Raw genomic sequence first — 24,996 nt, 5'->3', positions numbered from 1 at the left:
TTATTTATTGAGGAAAATGATCCAATATTACATATCTGTGAGTGGCAAAAGTATGTGAACCTCTAGGATTAGCAGTTAATTTGAAGGTGAAATTAGACTCCGGTATTTTCAATCAATGGGATGACAATCAGGTGTGAGTGGGCACCCTGTTTTATTTAAAGAACAGGGATCTATCAAAGTCTGATCTTCACAACACATGTTTGTGGAAGTGCATCATGGCACGAACAAAGAAGATTTCTGAGGACCTCAGAAAAAGCGTTGTTGATGCTCATCAGGCTGGAAAAGGTTACAAAACCATCTCTAAAGAGTTTGGACTCCACCAATCCACAGTCAGACATATTGTGTACAAATGGAGGAAATTCAAGACCATTGTTACCCTCCCCAGCAGTGGTCAACCAACAAAGATCACTCCAAGAGCAAGGCGTGTAATAGTTGGCGAGGTCACAAGGGACCCCAGGGTAACTTATAAGCAACTGAAGGCCTCTCTCACATTGGCTAATGTTAATGTTCATGAGTCCACCATCAGGAGAACACTGATGGTGAATGGACAGCGTTGAATATGGTTTACGATACTGCATGGTTGTCAAGACAACATGACATTACAAGTCGGAGATGTAAAACTTAAAGAAGAAAACTTCTGCGATAGCGAGCGACTGGGATAATTTGTAAACAAACATGGCCGCCAGGTTTGCTTTGTTAAATACGGAAGATTTTGAGAGAATTTTGAAAGAGAAAGACGTGTTGAACACCCGAAAGGAATGTGTATGTATAATAATAATAATAATAATAATAATATGGGCTGGCTTTTTTCATGGTATATCAGATATATTCCATTCAGCTACTTGTCTTCGTCTCATTCAATATCATGCTAGCTGAACGGAATACTAGCCAAGAATGCAAAAAACACAAATGGATAGTCAGCTTGAGCCACCTGCGACTGTGCAGAGAAGCCATGATGAGGGAAGCAGATCTCATAAACACCCCCATGTGTGCGGTTGGATCAGCCCGGGGTCGACCAGGCTCTCGTGCAAAGGCTGGTCCACCGAGAACTCGTACGGGGGCTGCAGTCGCTGCCGAGAGTGTTTCCCTCCGCGCTGAGGAATGGGCAGCTCCGAGTGATGGGCAGGGAGCGGGTCTGTGAAGAAGTAGGGATGCAGTAAAGCCTGCAGAGAGAGAAAGAGAGAAAGAGAGAGAGAAAGAAGTGACAGTAATGGAGTGACAGTGCCCTTCAGTAATAAATTCGATCAAAATTAAAAAGTACAGTGACGTCCATAAAGTTTCAAGCAAAAAAATTACTTTTTAGATATCTGATGTACAACAAAAAGGTGAAATTAGTTCATATCTAAAATAAACATTTAAAAAAAAAAAAACATTTACTCACTGGGTTACTTCTGTTTCCTAAATTTTATTGCTACCATAGCAACAACTATCTCATACACGTCATTAATGTAATGTTCCTTGCTGTTCAGTGTCTTACAAACAGCAGGGTGACACAAAGCTCTCTTGGAGGTCTTCATATACTTTTATTATTCTATTCACATTCACTGGATATGAGCAATCGTGCGCTCTGATTGGCTACTCTACTACTAGGATATCAGCTCATACACCGTGAGTAGAGAAAAACAAAACAAAATGGCGGAGTGTGTTGCTGAACCAACTGAGGATGAAAGAAAAACTTCACTTGAAAACAAAACCCGAAAGAAATTTAAAAAAATAAGCAACAAAATATGGAATGAAAGTGTTTCATGGTAAGAACGTATCTTTTTAAAAATTTTTCAAGAATTATTATCATCATCATCATCATCATCATCATCGCATTTTTCACAAATTGCTCCTGTCGTTTCGCCAGTTTGTTTACATTCTAACTGGAAATGATTTTGTCGGACGTTTTGTGTAAAGTTTTTATTTATCAAATTTGCAAAAAAAAAGAAAGAAAGAAAGAAAAATGCTCCGTTTCTCAAAATCCAGTGACTGTGGATAGAATAAAACAGTTATTCCATTCAATCTCGTTATACATGGATTATAGCCGAACTATCAGCTCATGTACGACTCGATTTCGTGGAATAACTGTTAAATGTATCTCTGGAAGCCTTGTGTACGACACAGCAGTGTTTATTCATGACCTTCCTTTAAAATTACTGCACAGTTAAAGGTGTCCACAGATGTTCAAGTCAGATGTTTTGTGCGATCACACCTGTCTGGCGCTAATTCTCTGCTTGGATGGATACACGAGAAATTTCTTCAGCAGGTCAACGGCCTGAGGGGACGTATCGGGCACGATCTCCTCCAGAGGGATCGGCGGGTTATCTTTAAACGTGATCTTGTTGTAGTCTGGCAACTCTGTGATCTCCTGTAAAAGAATGATACATCATCACTAAATTATACTACATACACAGCTGTCTTTAAAACAGTTAGAATTATTATCTCATCTCATCTCATTATCTGTAGCCGCTTTATCCTTCTACAGGGTCGCAGGCAAGCTGGAGCCTATCCCAGCTGACTACGGGTGAAAGGCGGGGTACACCCTGGACAAGTCGCCAGGTCATCACAGGGCTGACACATAGACACAGACAACCATTCACACTCACATTCACACCTACGCTCAATTTAGAGTCACCAGTTAACCTAACCTGCATGTCTTTGGACTGTGGGGGAAACCGGAGCACCCGGAGGAAACCCACGCGGACACGGGGAGAACATGCAAACTCCGCACAGAAAGGCCCTCGCCGGCCCCGGGGCTTGAACCCAGGACCTTCTTGCTGTGAGGCGACAGCGCTAACCACTACACCACCGTGCCGCCCTAGAATTATTATGCAATCAATAAACACTTCTGGATGTGCCGTTATAGAGAAATAATCAACAACTCTCAATGGGGTCCCTGAATTGATTCTTTTCCTATAACACACACACACACACACACACACACACACACACACACACACACATCCCAGTGTGTTTTGTTTCTCTTACAGTATACCACAGTATTTATTTTTTGTATAGCTTGTTAACAATGGACATCGTCACGAAACAGCTTTAGAGAATTAATTATAAATTCCGGATTTCAATTTCACACACAGAGTATTTTGCAAAAGTATTAGCACCCTGTTTTGTTTTTGTTGCTTTTTTTCCCCCATACAAGCTTTGTTATAGATTTCTATTTTATGACTTCTACTGTATATTTTTATCGAGTCAAAACATTACAAAAAATTTTAGAGTTCCAAACGTTCGTTCATTTTCCAGCACAAAATTAAACGTTACAGAAAAAACAAAATCAGCTGTGAGCTACTGCTCACTTATGTATCCCCCCGCTCTCACTTATATCAGAATGCAAGCAATCGAAGGAATAGCACACTTATTATTATGAATGTTAACTTCAACAAATAATGAACCCTGAAACCAGTAAGTAAAGAGCAGTGTCTCTCCCCAGGGATTTCAAACAACATCCTGGTAAACTGTCATTTTGAAATAGCATTTTGCTTCTTGAAATAGCGTCAAAATCCACCCTACATGTTTCGTAAATACATTTAGTCGGTAAACAGGAAGTTGATGTGCGACAGACCTGAAAATGGTAAACACGGTATAGAACCCCAAGCTGAAGCTCGATACCAAATATCAAGCAGTTGTGGTTTGTAGTTGCTGAGAAAAGTGTTATGAAAATTTTGCTAATCCGAGCTATACGTTTCGTAAATACATTCAGTCGGTAAACAGGAAGTCGATGTGCGACAGACCTGAAAACGGTAAACGCGGTATAGAACCCCGAGCTGAAGTTTGGTACCAAGTGGCTATGATTTGTGGTTGCTGAGAAAAAGGGTGGTTCAGACAGACGGAAATATGGAGATACGGATGGACGGACGGACAGAGGTAAAAAACCAGTATGCTACCCCCCCCCCCCCCCCCCCCCTCTTCAGAGTGGGGTTATAAATAATTTAAAAAAAAAGTTTCTATCTGAGCAGCATATTACACAAGAGAGCACTTTTCAGATTAAAAAAGAAAACATAATGAAGGCTGCTGGGTTTTGGTGCAAAATGAAGACGCGAGTGTGACAGTCAAAGTGTCCAGAAGAACTGTGGCTGGTTCTGGAAGATGCTCAGTAAAACCTACAGCTCATTTCCGCATAAAACTGCACTCACTGGATCTCAGACGACTTTTTTTTTAAAGCAAAGGGTCATCTCACACCAAATATTGATTGTGTTTCATTTATTATGGCTTACTGCTTATAGTTGTTTTTTTTTTAATGTTAAAACATTTCATTTCACTATTTTTAAGCCATTTTTGGTCAACAGTATCTTTTTACATGTGCCTAAGAATTTTGTACAGTACTGTCCGGATTATAAAATGTATCCCTAATGAGCAAGCCAGAAGGTGATGGTGGTGACGACATGAGGAAGAAACCTTGAGAGGAACCAGACTCAAAAGGGAACCCATCCTCATCTGGGTGATAACAGATAGCGTGATTTATAAATAACTCGTTTCTATAACTGTGCTCTGTAGTCAAATGCGCAGGCGTGTAACCAGGAAATTCATCACATGAAGTCTCTTTTGTTGAAGTGATGGAGACTTGAGTGCAAGACTGTTTATGACAACCGCAGTTCTAAAGTTATCATGGTAGTTGATAAGCTGTTGTTGCAAAACTGTTCCAGCTTCATGGTTACGAAGTGCATCTTTAATCCAGATTAATCACAATTTGGCAACAATTACAATTTTTATTTATTAAAGAAGAAAGGCATTGTATTTTTTTATCCATTTACTCATCTCATCTCATCTCATTATCTCTAGCCGCTTTATCCTTCTACAGGGTCGCAGGCAAGCTGGAGCCTATCCCAGCTGACTACGGGCGAAAGGCGGGGTACACCCTAGACAAGTCGCCAGGTCATCACAGGGCTGACACATAGACACAGACAACCATTCACACTCACATTCACACCTACGCTCAATTTAGAGTCACCAGTTAACCTAACCTGCATGTCTTTGGACTGTGGGGGAAACCGGAGCACCCGGAGGAAACCCACGCGGACACGGGGAGAACATGCAAACTCCACACAGAAAGGCCCTCGCCGGCCACGGGGCTCGAACCCAGGACCTTCTTGCTGTGAGGCGACAGCGCTAACCACTACACCACCGTGCCGCCCCTATCCATTTACTGTTACATTTAATATTGTAATATGGAGGGAGTTTTTTTCTTTTTTTTCAGGATTTCTATAAAGCTGCTTCATGATCACGTCTATTGTTAAAAGTGCTATACAAATAAAATTCAATTGAACTGATCACTTACATTATTTATAATACTCTCTAAATTATGACAAAAAAAAGAACAAATTACAAACTCCTCTGAAGACTTTCTCGTTTCGGAAAACTGTTACAAAGCACTTGTCAGTCACAATGAAGGAGGCGTGGCTTCCATTTTTTGTGCAATGGCATCACAATTGCATGAATATGGCTCTTTTATTCTATCCGCATTCACTGGATATGAGCAATCGCACGCTCTGACTGGCTACTCTACTACTAGGATATCAGCTCATATACCGTGAGTAGAGAAAAACAAAACAAAATGGCGGAGCGTGTTGGTAAACCAACCGAGAATGAAATGAAAACTCTACTCAAAAACAAAACCTAAAAAAATTTTTTTTAAAAACCCAGCAAAATATGGCATGAAAGTATTTGATGGTAAGCACATACCTTTTTTTTCCCCCAGAAATTATTATCATCGCATTTTTCACAAATTGCTCCTGTCATTTCGCCGGTTTGTTTACATTCTAAGCAGATATTATTTTGTCAGACGTTTTGTATAAAGTTTTTATTTATCGAATTTGGAAAAAAATAAAAATGCTCCGTTTCTCAAAACCCAGTGAATGTGGATAGAATAAAACAGTTATTCCACTCAATCTCGTCATACATGGCTTATAGCCAAACTATCAGTTCATGTACGACTCGATTTTGTGGAATAACTGTTAAATATTATATCAAGCACTGTCTCCTCACAGCAAGAAGGTTCCGGGTTCGAGCCCAGTGGCCGACGAGGGCCTTTCTGTGTGGAGTTTGCATGTTCTCCCCGTGTCTGTGTGGGTTTCCTCCGGGTGCTCCGGTTTCCCCCACAGTCCAAATACTTATAATGAGGTTAACTGGTTACTCTAAATTGTCCACTGACCAAGCTTTGAGTGGGCTGGGCTCCGCCAAGTTTAAATGCCTGATGAGACACACCAATGATGGACTGTTAAAATGTCATCACTGGTGCTCCTACAGCCCTTACTGGCTATGGGAGGACGAAGAAGAAGAAGAAGAAGCAGAAGAAGATGATATGATATCATTTTATCATAGCTGCTGACTTCTTCTGCTCCTCGGACCTGCCTAATCCATCCTGTTGCCCTACGTCTGGCTGGAGTCTCATCACATCGCTCCTGTGGAGGACGGCCCCATGAGGACAGTTGAAAGCCACACCTGGAGGACGCTCTGGACACTTACAGTAATGCTTTTATGGCTGAGGACTACAGTTGACTTGCTAACTTTAGGAATGCAGTTGTCATGAACAGTTTTGCACTCAAGTTTCCATCAATGAAGAGTTAGAACATCAACGGAACTGACTTCATGTTAAAACTGTTAAAAATGTTATAATCACGTTGTCTGTTATCACACAAATGAGGATGGGTTCCCTTTTGAGTCTGGTTCCTCTCGAGGTTTCTTCCTCATGTCGTCTGAGGGAGTTTTTCCCTTACCACCGTCGCCACAGGCTTGCTCACTGGGGATAGATTAGGGATAAAATTAGCTCATGTTTAAAGTCATTAAAATTCTGTAAATCTGCTTTGCGACAATGTCTATCGTTAAAAGCGCAATACAAATAAACTTGACTTTAAACACAGCCTTCATATCTCTGATCACTGATGATGTACAGTGGTGCTTGAAAGTTTGTGAACCCTTGAGAATTTTCTATATTTCTGCATAAATATGACCTAAAACAACATCAGATTTTCACACAAGTCCTAAAAGTAGATAAAGAGAACCCAGTTAAACAAATGAGACAAAAATATTATACTTGGTCATTTATTTATTGCGGAAAATGATCCAATATTACATATCTGTGAGTGGCAAAAGTATGTGAACCTTTGCTTTCAGTATCTGGTGTGACCCCCTTGTGCAGCAATAACTGCATCTAAACGTTTCTGGTAACTGTTGATCAGTCCTGCACACCGGCTTGGAGGAATTTTAGCCCGTTCCTCCGTACAGAACAGCTTCAACTCTGGGATGTTGGTGGGTTTCCTCAAATGAACTGCTCACTTCAGGTCCTTCCACAACATTTCCATTGGATTAAGGTCAGGACTTTGACTTGGCCGTTCCAAAACATTAACTTTATTCTTCTTTAACCATTCTTTGGTAGAACGACTTGTGCTTAGGGTCGTTGTCTTGCTGCATGACCCACCTTCTCTTAAGATTCAGTTCATGGACAGATGTCCTGACATTTTCCTTTAGAATTCGCTGGTATAACTCAGAATTCATTGTTCCATCAATGATGGCAAGCCGTCCTGGCCCAGATGCAGCAAAACAGGCCCAAACCAGTATAAACCTCGAGGATTAGCAGTTAATTTGAAGGTGAAATTAGAGTCAGGTGTTTTCAATCAATAGGATGACAATCAGGTGTGAGTGGGCACCCTGTTTTACACCACCATGTTTCACAGATGGGATAAGGTTCTTATACTGGAATGCACTGTTTTCCTTTCTCCAAACATAACGCTTCTCATTTAAACCAAAAAGTTCTATTTTGGTCTCATCCATCCACAAAACATTTTTCCAATAGCCTTCTGGGTTGTCCACATGATCTTTAGCAAACTGCAGACGAGCAGCAATGTTCTTTTTGGAGAGCAGTGGCTTTCTCCTTGCAACCCTGCCATGCACACCATTGTTGTTCAGTGTTCTCCTGATGGTGGACTCATGAACATTAACATTAGCCAATGTGAGAGAGGCCTTCAGTTGCTTAGAAGTTACCCTGGGGTCCTTTGTGACCTCACCAACTATTACACGCCTTGCTCTTGGAGTGATCTTTGTTGGTCGACCACTCCTGGGGAGGGTAACAATGGTCTTGAATTTCCTTCATTTGTACACAATCTGTCTGACTGTGGATTGGTGGAGTCCAAACTCTTTAGAGATGGTTATGTAACCTTTTCCAGCCTGATGAGCATCAACAATGCTTTTTCTGAGGTCCTCAGAAATCTCCTTTGTTTGTGCCATGATACACTTCCACAAACATGTGTTGTGAAGATCAGACTTTGATAGATCCCTGTTCTTTAAATAAAACAGGGTGCCCACTCACACCTGATTGTCATCCCATTGATTGAAAACACCTGACTCTAATTTCACCTTCAAATTAACTGCTAATCCTAGAGGTTCACATACTTTTGCCACTCCCAGATATGTAATATTGGATCATTTTCTTCAATAAATAAATGACCATGTATAATATTTTTGTCTCATTTGTTTAACTGGGTTCTCTTTATCTACTTTTAGGACTTGTGTGAAAATCTGATGATGTTTTAGGTCATATTTATGCAGAAATATAGAAAATTCTAAAGGGTTCACAAACTTTCAAGCACCACTGTATGATGTGTGCTTTGATTGTACCATCTTGAAAGAAGAGACCCATAGCTGGTAGATCCATAGTTGGAACCCAATCCTGACAAAACTAATCCGGGTTAATGGGAATTATTTTTCTCTCACTTGTCACCGGTGTGTCATTCTTTATGCAAAACGATACCTCAGATCCAACTCTGCCTTTTTTCTGGTATGAGATCTCATATACTGTTTGGCACTGCTGGTTTATTAAAACATGGGCTCTCAGACTGCATGAGATGAAGATGATGATATTTTGGCATATATTTAAAAAAAAAAAAGGAGAAACCATAAAGGGACTGAGGATGGAAAAGCTCACCGGCCACACTTTCTGGTTCGGCGTTCCCAGGACACGGAGCACACAGCACAGTTGCTCGATGTCGTTCTCTCCAGGGAACAGAGGAGAGTTATTCAACAACTCCCCAAAAATACAGCCCACTGCCCTGCAACAGGCACACGCCAAACCACAGGTCAGGGGTGAGAAACCAACAGCCCCGCCCTGATTACTAACTGACGAACAGCCTCTGTGGGGATTTGGCAGAATTTGTGAAACTGTCACCATCTAGTGTGGACTTTAAAAAATACAGATAAAAAAAGATAACAAAAGGTGTGTGCTGGGGAAGGTGGTCAGAAACTAATATTTATCACTTCAAATGAATTAGAGATGAGAGTCTCTTCGGATTTCTTTTTTTCTTAAATATTGGCACCCTTCGTATAGATATTTTTTGTGCTTAATTAGATTCATTTCACAATGAAAACGAGTGACCTTCGAGGGAATTCATTCTAATAAAATAAAACTCAAATAAACTTTTAAAGTATTTAATACTTTATGTAATCTCCCTTTCCCAGCATTAGCACTCTAATAAAACTCTAATAACAATTATAATTACCCTGAAAAATTTTGCTTTCACATGTGTCGTACCTTATTAATGCGTTAAAGGTGCAGTATGTAAAATTTAAAAGTTTCCCCAGGCCTGTAACAATGATATGATTTTTAAAAATGACCTTCAAATGATGCTCCAGCTCACCGTGTTGCAATGTAATACATTATAAACTGGAAAAGAGCTCTAAAAATAACTAATTGTTCCTTTAACATCTATCTATCTATCTATCTATCTATCTATCTATCTATCTATCTATCTATCTATCTATCTATCTATCTATCTATCTATCTATCTATCTATCTATCTATCTATCTATCTATCTATCTATCTATCTATCTATCTATCTATCTATCTATCTAAGCAGGTTCAATATAAAAGTCCATCACTGGGTCTCCTCTTGAGTCCAAGAGTAAATGGGCTGAAGTTATTTTGCGAAAAGTATCGTGATGGTATGGTGAGGTTTTTCCTTAGTCTCTGAACGCTGCCATTTAGTGTGAGCTTCTGTATTATCTGGATGATGTTGTTTCCAGGAATTTTCTTAATGTTCTTTTCCAAACCTCTCCTGATCATCCCAAGTGCCCCAACAATAACTGGGACTGTTGTTGTCCTAAGCCTAAAGGTTTAGGACCAAAGGGTCACCGGTTCGATTCCCTGAACCAGCAGGAATGGCTGAAGTGCCCTTGAGCAAGGCACCCAACCCCCGATCGCTTGTTGTGAGTCGCTGTGGATAAGAGCGTCTGCTAAGCGCTTGTAATGTAATGTAATATTCCACATCCTTGCAATTTCTACTTCAAAATCTTTATATTTTCCAACTCGTTCATATTCTTTAACAGAGATATTAACATCAGTCGGTACAGCTACATCGATAATAACGCCTGCTCTAGCATTATGGTCTTTAAATACAGTGGAGCAAAAAAGTATTTAGTCAGCCACCAGTTGTGCAAGTTCTCCCACTTAAAAAGATGAGAGAGGCCTGTAATTTTCATCATAGGTACACTTCAACTATGAGAGACAGAATGGGGGGAAAGAATCCAGGAAATCACCTTGTAGGATTTTTAATGAATTAATTGGTAAATTCCTCGGTAAAATAAGTATTTGGTCACCTACAAACAAGCAAGATTTCTGGCTCTCACAGACCTGTCACAACTTCTTTAAGAGGCTCCTCTGTCCTCCACTCGTTACCTGTATTAATGGCATCTGTTTGAACTCGTTATCAGTATAAAAGACACCTGTCCACAACCTCAAACAGTCACACTCCAAACTCCACTATGGCCAAGACCAAAGAGCTGTCAAAGGACACCAGAAACAAAATTGTAGACCTGCACCAGGCTGGGAAGACTGAATCTGCAATAGGTAAGCAGCTTGGTGTGAAGAAATCAACTGTGGGAGCAATTATTAGAAAATGGAAGACATACAAGACCACTGATAATCTCCCTCGATCTGGGGCTCCACGCAAGATCTCACCCCGTGGGGTTAAAATGATCACAAGAACGGTGAGCAAAAATCCCAGAACCACACGGGGGGACCTAGTGAATGACCTGCAGAGAGCTGGAACCAGAGTAAAAAAGGCTACCATCAGTAACACACTACGCTGCCAGGGACTCAAATCCTGCAGTGGCAGACGTGTCCCCATGCTTAAGCCAGTACATGTCCAGGCCCGTCTGAAGTTTGCTAGAGAGCATTTGGATGATCCAGAAGAGGATTGGGAGAATGTCATATGGTCAGATGAAACCAAAATAGAACTTTTTGGTAAAAACTCAACTTGTGTTTGGAGGAGAAAGAATGCTGAGTTGCATCCAAAGAACACCATACCTACTGTGAAGCATGGGGGTGGAAACATCATGCTTTGGGGCTGTTTTTCTGCAAAGGGACCAGGACGACTGATCCGTGTAAAGGAAAGAATGAATGGGGCCATGTATCGTGAGATTTTGAGTGAAAACCTCCTTCCATCAGCAAGGGCATTGAAGATGAAACATGGCTGGGTCTTTCAGCATGACAATGATCCCAAACACACCGCCCGGGCAATGAAGGAGTGGCTTCGTAAGAAACATTTCAAGGTCCTGGAGTGGCCTAGCCAGTCTCCAGATCTCAACCCCATAGAAAATCTTTGGAGGGAGTTGAAAGTCTGTGTTGCCCAGCGACAGCCCCAAAACATCACTGCTCTAGAGGAGATCTGCATGGAGGAATGGGCCAAAATACCAGCAACAGTGTGTGAAAGCCTTGTGAAGACTTACAGAAAGCGTTTGACCTCTGTCATTGCCAACAAAGGGTATATAACAAAGTATTGAGATGAACTTTTGTTATTGACCAAATATTTATTTTCCACCATAATTTGCAAATAAATTCTTTAAAAATCCTACAATGTGATTTCCTGGATTCTTTCCCCCCATTTTGTCTCTCATAGTTGAAGTGTACCTGTGATGAAAATTACAGGCCTCTCTCATCTTTTTAAGTGGGAGAACTTGCACAATTGGTGACTGACTAAATACTTTTTTGCCCCACTGTACAATAACTGGCCTGTTTGCAGTACTAGTTCTCTCAGTGTGGATTGGGAAATCCCAGAGTACATTACAGGTATTTAGCAGACGCTCTTATCCAGAGCGACATACAACAACCCAAACAGCACACCTACATCGGTCCACCAACGGCTGCGCTGACGGTCCATCAGAGGTATGACCAGCGGGCCTTCGTCGGGCCAACGTCAGCAAGCCGATAAAGGGGGGAAAAAAGGATGCAGATATCCACTTTAACTGCTCTCAATTTTTTTATTCTAAAGATTATTCAATTATAACAACAGCAGGGTAGTATTGTAACTTTTTTTATTTTCAGAATCTGCAGAATATTTTCAGGATCCGGCGGCCCGCTAGCAATAGTGAGCGGCAAACACGTCTGGTGGCCCGTTATTGGATCACCAGCGGCTCACGGGTGACAGGACACACAAGAGTAACGAAATCTCGGGGTTTTTTCCCCCTTTACTGGCTTGCTGACGTCAGCCCAATGAAGGTCCGCTGGTCAGACCTCTGATGGATCGTCAGTGCAGCCGATGGTGGGCCAACATTGGGCTGACGTAGGTGTGCTATCTGGGAAGCAGTTGGAAGTTAGCTGCCTTGCTCAAGGGCACTTCAGCCATTCCTGCTGGTCCAGGGAATCAAAGCTGCTTCTCTAACCTTTAGGCCACGACCTGACCAGCAAGACAATACAGAACATTTCCCCAGTTCTATTAAATCTAGACGGGCTGCTTACTGAGTTTCGTGTTAACTACAACGTCCTGTTTATGATGTTCAAATCCTAAACTGCGTTATCACTGTGTACCTTGCTGATCTCCAGATGCAGTATATCCCACCAGCCATACACCACAATACTTTCCCAGAGAACAATATTTTTAGTGATATTTTCATGTTCGGGCGGCACGGTGGTGTAGTGGTTAGCGCTGTCGCCTCACAGCAAGAAGGTCCGGGTTCGAGCCCCGTGGCCGGCGAGGGCCTTTCTGTGCGGAGTTTGCATGTTCTCCCCGTGTCCGCGTGGGTTTCCTCCGGGTGCTCCGGTTTCCCCCACAGTCCAAAGACATGCAGGTTGGGTTAACTGGTGACTCTAAATTGAGCGTAGGTGTGAATGTGAGTGTGAATGGTTGTCTGTGTCTATGTGTCAGCCCTGTGATGACCTGGCGACTTGTCCAGGGTGTACCCCGCCTTTCGCCCGTAGTCAGCTGGGATAGGCTCCAGCTTGCCTGCGACCCTGTAGAACAGGATAAAGCGGCTACAGATAATGAGATGAGATGAGATTTTCGTGTTCGTTCTTAAAGATGAGAAAAACATGTTTAGATGGTACATTATGGCATCTCTGTTATCTTACATTACAGGCACTTAGCAGGCATGTTTATCCAGAGCGACATACAGAGTAATGTCACATTGTTATTAGTAGTGAGTGACGTCAGCAGGTTGGTGTTTGTTCCAATATTCTGAGACTTTTATGCTCTAATGTTTACGTACTGGCCTATATGATCATGACGTACTTTGGATTCTTTCTGGGCCAGCAAAGTGCTTATTATTATTATTATTATTATTATAAGATTTTCCTTAATGTCCTATTCTGTTCGCTCACGGAGCCGAGTCCATCCCTTGGACTTTGGGCTACCATGAGGGTGTGATGGATCCACTTGATCGATAAGGTCCTCCTTAATATGTGAACAGTGCCGAGGAGGACGATCTTCTGAATTTCTTGTATCTTGATGTTACCAGGGATCTTGTTGGTGTATTTTTCAATCCCTTTCTTGACCAGACCAAGAGCACCTATTACCACTGGTATGGTTGTGGTCTTCATACCCCACATTCTCTCAATTTCTATTTCTAGATCTTTGTATTTGGAGAGTTTTTCTGTAGTTTTTAAAGGAGTGTTTCTTTCGGTGAGGACAGACATGTCAATGAGCAGGCAAGCTCTTTCACTACTATATCTGGTCTGTTGGCCTTAATTTCTTTATCAGTTTGGATTGACATGTCCCAGAGTTTTGCAGCGTCATCGTTTTCTGTTACGGTTAATGGCTCATGTTCATAGTATTTGTCTTTGACTCTGATGTTATAATGCTTACAGAGAGTCCAATGGAGGTACGCTGTGGACTTATTGTGCCTTTATACGTATTCTGTTTTGGTCTTCTGAGCATCCAGAGACTAGATGGTCTATTGTCTCTTGTTGTTTATTGCATATCCTACACATTGGGTCGGGACCATCTTTCAAGATCCTGTTCTGATAATAATTTGTCTTGATGCACTGGTCTTGAGCTGTAATGATAAACCCTTCAGTTTCAGATTTTAGACCAGCTGTTCTTAGCCACTGGTTTGTTTAGGCTTGATCAACATCTCTGTCATTGACTCGTTTTGGGTGCTGTCCATGTAAAGATTTTTCTTCCCATTTATAATTATTATTATTATTATTATTATTAATCTGGCTTTTTCTGGTGGAATTATAACCTGGCAACATAGGTCTAAAATCCTCACTTTTGTGGAGAAATTACAAACCAGCAACAGAGGTTCTAAAAATTACATACTGCTCCTTTAATGCGTCCCCCCCCCACACACACACACACTTTGTAATCCTGTTTTTTTGGAATTAAAAACCATGAAGTGGCAACCAAGAAATCGGCTCCAAAATCATGTCAGACTTATATAAATTACCTGAAACATATGCATGGTAATTTTTTTCTTCATGTTCTTGTTTATAAGTGTATTTAAAGCTAGACTGCCTTTCAGATTTTTCAAGTGTAGGTCATAAAAATAATTTTCCCGACATCCAATTATTTTTGTTTAGTGGACCAAAAGCTACTGAATTCGAATTGCAGATTTCCAATTTTATTATTTTTTTTAAATAGAACATTTAATGGGGGCGGCACGGTGGTGTAGTGGTTAGCGCTGTCGCCTCACAGCAAGAAGGTCCGGGTTCGAGCCCCGTGGCCGGCGAGGGCCTTTCTGTGAGGAGTTTGCATGTTCTCCCCGTGTCCGTGTGGGTTTCCTCCGGGTGCTCCGGTTTCCCCCACAGTCCAAAGACATGCAGGTTAGGTTAACTGGTGACTCTAAATTGACCGTAGGTGTGAATGTGAGTGTGAATGGTTGTCTGTGTCTATGTGTCAGCCCTGTGATGACCTGGCGACTTGTCCAGGGTGTACCCCGCCTTTCGCCCGTAGTCAGCTGGGATAGGCTCCAGCTTGCCTGCGACCCTGTAGAACAGGATAAAGCGGCTAGAGATAATGAGATGAGATGAGAACATTTAATGAATTTAGAGCCATGTGGCCCTACATTCTCCGCTATTTTTTCCTGCTTCACCATGACCCAATACAAGATACTACATCATGCATCACATCACATGGTGGGCTTTCCCCGTTTGCGCAAGGTATTGTGGGATACAAATCTGAAACAGGAGAGAAAAATGGAGGACGTGAGTGTGTGAATGAAACGTGAAAGACTGACTACAGTAACGGAAAGAAAGCGAGAAGAAAAGACGTTATGTTATATACGAAGGAAAGGAAACGCAGGACCAAACTAATAAATATCGGCGCTCAGCGAGCACCTCGGTGTGATCAGCTGTTTGTTTAGCGACAGAATGATGGAACTGTCAGTGCACGCTCAAAGGAAAACCTGTGCATACACACACACACAGACTTCCTCTGTCTGCTTGACTGCGCGAAGCGAGCGATTTCATGCACATTATTTGCTTTAATCCCCTCAAATTAAATAATTTCCCAGCCACAGGACAGAACGGCCTGATATTTTGTGAGATATTACAGAAATAAACATATATCACAATGACCACATTTCAGACAGAACTAAATTTCACCGATTTTATGAAATCGAAAGGCCATCTAGCTTTAAGGTCTACTTCCATCGTACCTTTAAATGCACGCTTGTCAAAAAAGTGTGTGCAGTTAGAGTCTTCGTTTGCAGGATCTGTTCTTACTTTCTGTTCCAAAGGCCTGTACTGAATTGGGAAAGTTTTTTGCATCCTCTGCTAGGAACCAATTACAAATTGACCTGAAACTTCAGGAGTTGGTTTTATTACACATACTTAAAGCGATTTTAAATGATTTGCAGACAGAAACGTCTTACTGTAGATGTTTTGCTTGACTTCTTAGTATACTGACTTTTAATGAACTTTTGTTGATTTACTTTTAAATGACCTTTTTATTGCGAAACTTCTCATCTCATCTCATTATCTCTAGCCGCTTTATCCTTCTACAGGGTCGCAGGCAAGCTGGAGCCTATCCCAGCTGACTACGGGCGAAAGGCGGGGTACACCCTGGACAAGTCGCCAGGTCATCACAGGGCTGACACATAGACACAGACAACCATTCACACTCACATTCACACCTACGCTCAATTTAGAGTCACCAGTTAACCTAACCTGCATGTCTTTGGACTGTGGGGGAAACCGGAGCACCCGGAGGAAACCCACGCGGACACGGGGAGAACATGCAAACTCCACACAGAAAGGCCCTCGCCAGCCCCGGGGCTCGAACCCAGGACCTTCTTGCTGTGAGGCGACAGCGCTAACCACTACACCACCGTGCCGCCCATTGCGAAACTTATTTTGTAAATTGTTTAATGCCGTGTGTATGGATGTATGTTTTGGCTCTCTGCTTTGTTAACTGGGCTGCTGCCTGTCTTGGCCAGGACGCCAAGAGATTTTTAATCTCAATGAGTCTTTCCTGGTTAAATGAAGGTTAAAAAAAATATGCGTGGTAAGCTTTCCGTTATCAATTTATACCTACTCACAAATTCTTAACAATGAACTTTTCTTTTCTTTTGTACAACCGTGAGATGGTGCTGTGAATTAGCGTACCACAGGTCCACTCCTTCGTCATATTTCCGAGCGCCGTATAGAAGCTCTGGAGCTCTGTACCACCTGCAACACAATAGCGTACGATTTTCACAATAAATGCAGGATTAAGAGTTTTATCAAGAATCTGGTTTCAGCTGCCAGGTTCTGGTTCGCACACAAGAACGAGGAGCCACTTTAGCAAAATCAACCGGACATTGTTTCTGAAGTGTTTCTGAGCGCCTCTATACTGAATTAACAACCAGGAGAGAGAATTTGTTAAAGTCTTTGGTCAAACTATACAGGTAAATAAACCTAATACCCACCTCGTGGCCACCTGATGACTGTAAAGTCTCTCTCCATCGTTGGAAAAAAGCCTCGCCAGACCAAAATCAGCAATCTTCAAATGACCTGTCGAGCTGATTAGAAGGTTTGCAGGTTTCAGATCCTGCACAGGAACAATATACAGACAACATAATCAATAACAGGGTGGTGTGATCAAGCGGAGTTACGCTTACTACCCTGAGTGATTATTTTCCAATAACAGCATGCCCTTAAATATTTCATTCCTCTTATTACACCACTGAACTCTGCCAACAATTGCCATTATTACTGATTAATCAACAGCACGTCATACTCTTCATCTGTTTATAGTTACATTTAACGTTGCGGAACGTCCCTGAAACAAGTCTTCTAACCTAAACACTTTCTCATACCTGAAAACTGAAAGAAACAGCTTTACGTCTGACTGCTACGAAGCTTTGCCACCGAAGAGTCCTTGCTTAAACATTAAAGCTGTACCGCCTTTCAGATTTTTCAAGTGTAGATCATAAAAATAATTTTCCCAGACACCCAGACAGATTTTCGTTTAGTGGACCGAAAGCGACTGAATTCGAATCACAGACTTCCAATTTTATTACTCTTTTAAAAATAGAACAATTCATGAATTTATCTCCACGTGGCCCGAAATTCTCCGCTATTTTTTCCTGCTTCACCATGACGCAATACAAGATACTACGTCATGCATGACGTGGTGGGCTTTCCCTGTTCGCTCAAGGCATTGTGGGATACAAATCTGAAACAGGAGAGAAAAATGGAGGACGTGAGTGTGCGAATGAAACGTGAAAGACCGACTACAGTAACGGAAAGAAAGCGAGAAGAAAAGATGTTATGTTATATACGAAGGAAAGGAAACGCAGGACCAAACTAATAAATATCGGCGCTCAGCGAGCACCTCGGTGTGATCAGCTGTTCGTTTAGCGACAGAATGATGGAACTGTCAGTGCACGCTCAAAGGAAAACCTGTGCACGCACACACACACGGACTTCCTCTGTCTGCTTGACTGCGTGAAGCGAGCGATTTCATGCACATTATTTGCTTTAATCCCTTCAAATTAAATAACTTCCCAGCCACAGAACAGAACGGCCTGATATTCTGTGAGATATTACAGAAATAAACATATATCACAATGACCACATTTCAGACAGAACTAAATTTCACTGATTTTATGAATCGAAAGGCCGTCTAGCTTGAAGTAAACATCTCCTTACAGAAAGCTTCACCACGGTTTTATTATGTCCGTCAGACAAGTCCCTGTGTAAATTCTTGACAACGTACACTATCGTTCAAAAGTTTGGGGTCACCCAGACAATTTTGTGTGTTTTCCATGAAAAGTCACACTTTTATTTACCACCATAAGTTGTAAAAGGAATAGAAAATATAGTCGAGACATTTTTCTGGCCATTTTGAGCATTTAATCGACCCCACAAATGTGATGCTCCAGAAACTCAATCTGCTCAAAGGAAGGTCAGTTTTATAGCTTCTCTAAAGAGCTCAACTGTTTTCAGCTGTGCTAACATGATTGTACAAGGGTTTTCTAATCATCCATTAGCCTTCTGAGGCAATGAGCAAACACATTGTACCATTAGAACACTGGAGTGAGAGTTGCTGGAAATGGGCCTCTATACACCTATGGAGATATTGCACCAAAAACCAGACATTTGCAGCTAGAATAGTCATTTACCACATTAGCAATGTATAGAGTGGATTTCTGATTAGTTTAAAGTGATCTTCATTGAAAAGAACAGTGCTTTTCTTTCAAAAATAAGGACATTTCAAAGTGACCCCAAACTTTTGAACGGTAGTATATTAGAACGAGCCGCAGCTGGAACTACCATGAGACGTGCTGTTGTAAGAAACCAATCACCACCTTCTGACCAATCAGAAGAGAGAATTCAACAGTGCTGCGGTATTAGATTTTAGTTAAATCAGCTCTATATTTAACAGTTATTCCAGGAAATCGAGTCGTATATGAGCTGATCGCTATAAGCCGTGTACGACGAGATTGAGTGGAATAACCGTCTTATTCTATCCACATTCACTGGATTTTGAGAAACGGAGCATTTTTTGCAAATTCGATGAATAAAAACTTTATACTGAACATCCGACAAAATCATTTCCGCTTAGAATGTAAACAAACCGGCACAATGACGGGAGCAATTTGTGAAAAATGCGATAATAATAAAAATAATTCCTGAAAAATAAAAAAAAGGTATGTTCTGACCGTCAAATACTTTTACTCCATATTTTGTTGCTTTTTGTTTGTATTTTTTGGGGTTTTGTTTTCGAGTAGAGTTTTTATTTCATCCTTGGTTGCTTCAGCAACACGCTCTACCCTTTTGTTTTTCTCTACTCATGGTATATGAGCTGATATCCTGGTAGTAGAGTAGCCAATCAGAGCGCACGACTGCTCATATCCAGTGAATGTGGATAGGATAATTACTATTATATCTAATCCAGTGGTTGAATCTGAGATGACTAAAAGGTAACGAAAAAAAAAGAGAGAACCTCAAATCGCGAGGAGCTGCGTACCCTGTGCATGATGGAGTTCTCATGACAGAAGGCCACCCCTTTGAGCAACATCATCATGTAGCCCTTGACCTGAGACTCGGTCAGGGGCCTCTGAGAGTTCCGGATAACCTCGGACAGATCCGACAGCATATACTCAAACACCAGCACAAAGCCGGTACCATGTGGGAACACATCCTTCAGCTTTACGACCTAAAAGCAGGAAATGCATCAGGCGAATAAGACAATGATTCACCAAAATACAGTGTGGGGTTGGGGACAGAAAAGCCGTAGCCTTCGAGAGGTCTTTATTAATCATTTCTAGTTCGTGTTAAAGGAGACCTGAAGGCAAATTTTTTATTATCAACATTCTACTTCTCGGAGCGGCACGGTGGTGTAGTGGTTGGTGGTGTCGCCTCACAGCAAGAAGGTCCGGGTTCGAGCCCCGTGGCCGGCGAGGGCCTTTCTGTGTGGAGTTTGCATGTTCTCCCCGTGTCCGCGTGGGTTTCCTCCGGGTGCTCCGGTTTCCCCCACAGCCCAAAGACATGCAGGTTAGGTTAACTGGTGACTCTATTGCCGCTTTTCCACTACCAACGCGGCTGAGTTGGGCTGAGCCGTGCCGTGCTGAGTTGGGCTGAGCCGAGCTGAGTGGGGCTGTTGGAGTTGCATTTCGACTACAACCGCGCTGAACCGTGCTGGCTGGAAGTGGGTGGACACATTGGGTGGAGTTAGCGAAAGTGGGTGGATGTCACATGATGTCGTTAGGCGGCGCAAACAGTGACATCAGTGAGCTTTTAAGCGGTAGTCTCACGACCCGGATAGTAAACAATAAACATGGAGGGCATGGAGTCGTTAGTGTTGCTGGTCTTGGTGCTGTGGCTTGTTGTCACCGACAACGCCAACAGATACTGGCAAGAGCGTATAGATGAGGCGAGGCGCATAAGGCTTCAGAAATTCTCGTAATTCGTAATTCTTCTTCTTCCGGGTTTACGGTGTTTACAGATCCCAGCGTGCTCGCGGGGCGTGTGTGGGCATGTGAGGACACTCCTCCTCACCAGTCAGTGCACAGGGGAGTGTCTCCTCACGCCCCTAGCCCCACTCGGCTCGGTTTGGCTCGCTTCAGCCCCACTCCAAAACCGTGCGAGTTTTGGGTGCTGAGTAGGGCTGAAGCGAGCTGAGTCGTGCTGCTCTGAGGTAGTCGAAACGCGAGTCGTGTCGGGCTGAAGTGAGCAGAAGCGAGCTGAAAAAGGGTAGTGGAAAAGGGCCATAAATTGAGCGTAGGTGTGAATGTGAGTGTGAATGGTTGTCTGTGTCTATGTGTCAGCCCTGTGATGACCTGGCGACTTGTCCAGGGTGTACCCCGCCTTTCGCCCGTAGTCAGCTGGGATAGGCTCCAGCTTGCCTGCGACCCTGTAGAACAGGATAAAGCGGCTAGAGATAATGAGATGAGATGAGATTCTACTTCTCATTTTATTAAATATAGGAATGTATTTTTGATAGCTATTTTGTCACTGCTATAGATCGCGAGTTCTACTCACGGTCGGGTCATACCAAAGACCATCATAAAAATGGTACCTACTGCCATCTGGCAAGGCACGCTGCAATACAGATGCGAGTGGGGAGTCAAACTCTCGTGGTTACCAGAGGACCCGCCCCTCACTGTAACCCTGGCTATGTAATAGGCGAGAGGCCGAGGGCTACAGAAACGGAGATCGGCGCCGCCCTATGCGCCACATGGTGTGGGAAAGACTTTGATTTTTGATAGCAAGTTTCGAGTGTTTGAAATATGCTCTGTAATATATCAGTCCATATGTCAAAGCAACGGCCGTAAACGAGATTCGTTGAGACCTGTGCGAGACATCATAGGACAGAAGTAAAATGTACAGCGGAAATCAGTGACCGACATCTGCCAACGTCATCAAAAGATGCGAGCGCCCTCTTTCGAATGCTGATGTAATCAAGCCGGAAGTTTTGTTTGTTTTGATAGCAAATCAGGAAAGTTTGAAAAAAGTAGGCAGTAATCGTCATTTAAACTCGTTTTTGTGCAATATTTCGTTTGGAAAACAGTTTTCAAAATGGCGGCACTGACACCTGGCTGACACTTGACGTTTCGAAGTCTTGCACAAGTCTCGTGAAGATCGCGCGGATAAGCGACGCCTGCCGTGGACCGAACGAACCAAATTCAACACGGCTAAAAACCGAATAGGCCGACAAGTATAATATTTAATTGCAATTAGCTGCCAATACGAGTCACGATATAAGGTTACTAAAACCGAAAACTTAATTGAATAACACGTTAATTAAGAAATAAAGCAAGTTTAAAAAATGACTTCAGTTCTCCTTTAATTTAAATCACCATTGTAGCATCGTGAAAATTTGGAGAAACCCAGCAGCTAAATGTAGTATATGGTCAGGCAACTTACACCAAGAAAAAAAATCAGATATTCTTTCTTTCTTGCAAATGCAACCTTGTCCAAACCGTAGACTAAACCAAGCCCAAGCCCCATACGGTTAGAGGTTCTAAACTGACCTCGATAAGTCAAATATTTGCATTTTCCTGAAACAGTAATTGAGCCCACAGTGACTGTTTTAGCACATGAACCCAAAATGTGCGTGTAATGTCTATAAAGTCATCTCTTTTACGGTATTAAGCACACTCACATACGGGTTATCTTCAATTTCCTGAAGCGCTTTAATTTCTCTTAGTGCTTGGTTGGGAATCCCATCTTCCAGCTTTCGGAGGGCCACTTTCTTCAGTGCCACCGTCTCTCCGGTCTAGAAAGGAAAAAAAAAAGAAAGGGAGCGACAGAAAAAGTTGATATGAGCTGCATATGTACAAAACCGTATGTATTTAATGGGTAGATAAACAGCATGCACAGAGACAAGGAAGGAATAATAAGACTACGTTCAGACTGCACCCTGAAACGACCCATATCCGATTTTTTTGCCCATATGCGACCTGTATCCGATTTGTTATTGACAATCTGAACGACACAGATCCGATTTTTTTCACATGCGACCCAGGCCGCTTGGATATGCGGTCCTAATTCTGATGCATATCCGTTATTTTCACATGCGACTGCAGTCTGACCGGACAGGTCGCATTCATGCGACCTACACGTCATCAACAAGAGACAAACGTCACAATTCTGCGTTGGCTAATCCCGCCTCTTTGGTGGAAAACAACAACATTTGTACAGTTTTCAGAATTTAAATAGACTTTTATAGAATTGATCAAGCTAATGGTGGATTTGGTAGGGACCTGGATGTTAAACCATCCTGTATTACAAGATTATAAGATTGTTCTGGAAATTTCCAGTAATTTGACACCTTCGGTCTCATTAGTCTGCTGCCCACATTAATCAGATTATTGTGTGAGTTCCGCCGCCGCCACAAAAACCACATCGCCAGGTCTCGCCTCATCTCCATGCTTTACTTGCAAACTCGAAGAGTGCGCTTTTTTTTTGTTTACGTATTACGTAGATGTGCTTATTACGTGTCAATTTGCGCATGCGGGACACTTTTGGGTCGTTTTCCGTTCATATTGGAGATCGCATACAAGTCTCATATAATTGGTAATGTGAACGGCCTAACAAAAAAATCGGATTTCACAACAAATCGGATATGGGTCGTTTCAGGTTGCAGTCTGAACGTAGTGTAAGATACCTGGGGTTTGCTGCTATAGGAGAACAATACTGAACAGGCAGGCTGTTGTTTGTTTAGGTTTGATTTATTTCATTGGGAACAAAGCTGTGTGGAGGAAAAGCAAGTGTAGGTGTGGTCGAGGGGTTTGGTTTTTTTTGGACTAGTTTGAAAATAGTTTAAAATTAAGCAGATCAGACGCTCGCTGGCCGTGAAAATTGTTCAAGCAGACGCTCGTCTAAGTTTCCAAATCTGTCACTGCTTAACTCTTTTTCTATTTTCTCTTGTGAATATTATCATTAAAAAGCTTATAATCATTGCTTTCCAAAGAGATTTCTCTCATTAAGCTCTGTTCTGTACTTTGGGAGTAACGGCAGGTTGAAGTCGGTACAACAGAGTAAAAACTGCTCGCGTGACGTCAGGAAACTGCCGATTAGGGTTGCCACCCGTCCCGTAAAATACGGAATCATCCTTTATTTGGCAATTAAATCTTGTGTCCCGTATTGAACCGATACGGGATGTGATTTGTTCCATATTTTCATAAATGTCCAATACACATGTCTGTCTCACACATATCAACACTAAATCTAACAATAATGAACAAAATAAAACAGGAAATACTCCGTTGCGGGATCTACCCAGGACATAAACCCCTCCACTCTGTGTCACGCTCTGTGCGTCTGTGCCTGCGTCACTGCGTGTGGCGCTGTCACGGTTGCCTAGAGACAGACAACACACACCGGCGCTGCTCAAAAAACCCGGGCCTTTTAAAAATGTCTGCTGCACCTGGGACTCCACCACGTCCTCACAGTGGTGTAGTGGTTAGCGCTGTCGCCTCACAGCAAGAAGGTCCTGGGTTCAAGCCCCGTGGCCGGCGAGGGCCTTTCTGTGTGGAGTTTGCATGTTCTCCCCGTGTCCGTGTGGGTTTCCTCCGGGTGCTCCGGTTTCCCCCACGGTCCAAAGACATGCAGGTTAGGTTAACTGGTGACTCTAAATTGAGCGTAGGTGTGAATGTGAGTGTGAATGGTTGTCTGTGTCTATGTGTCAGCCCTGTGATGACCTGGCGACTTGTCCAGGGTGTACCCCGCCTCTCGCCCGTAGTCAGCTGGGATAGGCTCCAGCTTGCTTGCGACCCTGTAGAAGGATAAAGCGGCTAGAGATAATGAGATGAGATGAGATTCACGGGAGACTTTGAAGTGAGTTTTCATAGCTTTACCTACTTATTTTTTCAAATCAAACTGATTCATGTAAATAACTATTTCAGAATCTAACTGGAGTTCTTTTGATGAAAAATATTGAGATCTTACTGGTCAGAATATTTAAATATATATATATTTTTAAACGAATGCGAGTGTCAATTTCAGTTCAGTTAATGTGTATTATTTATTGGATGTGGATCAGAGTTTTTTCAAGGTTCACCTTGAAAGCTGTGAATATTAATCAAAATAATCATTTATATTCTTTCATATAAACACTAGTAGGTCCTACTTTTGAGAAATACAAAGAGCTACAGAGCACAAAGGGGGGGGATTAGAAATATTATTTTATTACTTGTTTATTTTGTTAGAGAATGGTAGATGTGAATGACATTCAATGCTGATTTACACAGATTTTATAATTAACGTTGTTTTCTTCTTCTCTGTGATGTGTAAATGAGAATTAAGATCAATTATATTGCACAAATAAAGCCATTTGGTGAAACTTTGAAGAAGAGAGTGTACCGAT

General features: G+C 42.2%; 1 protein-coding gene across 1 annotated transcript in view; it reads right to left on the bottom strand.

The window, feature by feature from the left end:
- Positions 1 to 24,996, bottom strand: part of cdk20 (cyclin dependent kinase 20) — a 29,154-nt gene continuing 4,158 nt past the window's right edge. The window contains exons 2-8 of the mRNA XM_060932459.1: positions 22,291 to 22,404; positions 19,654 to 19,842; positions 17,108 to 17,229; positions 16,806 to 16,868; positions 8,915 to 9,038; positions 2,195 to 2,350; positions 1 to 1,163 (exon numbers count right to left, since the gene is read on the bottom strand). Of these exons, the coding sequence (XP_060788442.1) occupies positions 972 to 1,163; positions 2,195 to 2,350; positions 8,915 to 9,038; positions 16,806 to 16,868; positions 17,108 to 17,229; positions 19,654 to 19,842; positions 22,291 to 22,404 (960 nt within the window). The 3' untranslated portion in view covers positions 1 to 971. The remainder of the gene's footprint in view (positions 1,164 to 2,194; positions 2,351 to 8,914; positions 9,039 to 16,805; positions 16,869 to 17,107; positions 17,230 to 19,653; positions 19,843 to 22,290; positions 22,405 to 24,996) is intronic.

This window comes from Neoarius graeffei, chromosome 10, assembly GCF_027579695.1.
Source record: "Neoarius graeffei isolate fNeoGra1 chromosome 10, fNeoGra1.pri, whole genome shotgun sequence".
NCBI lineage: Eukaryota > Metazoa > Chordata > Actinopteri > Siluriformes > Ariidae > Neoarius > Neoarius graeffei.
This window is presented reverse-complemented; position numbering and strand designations above follow the sequence as displayed.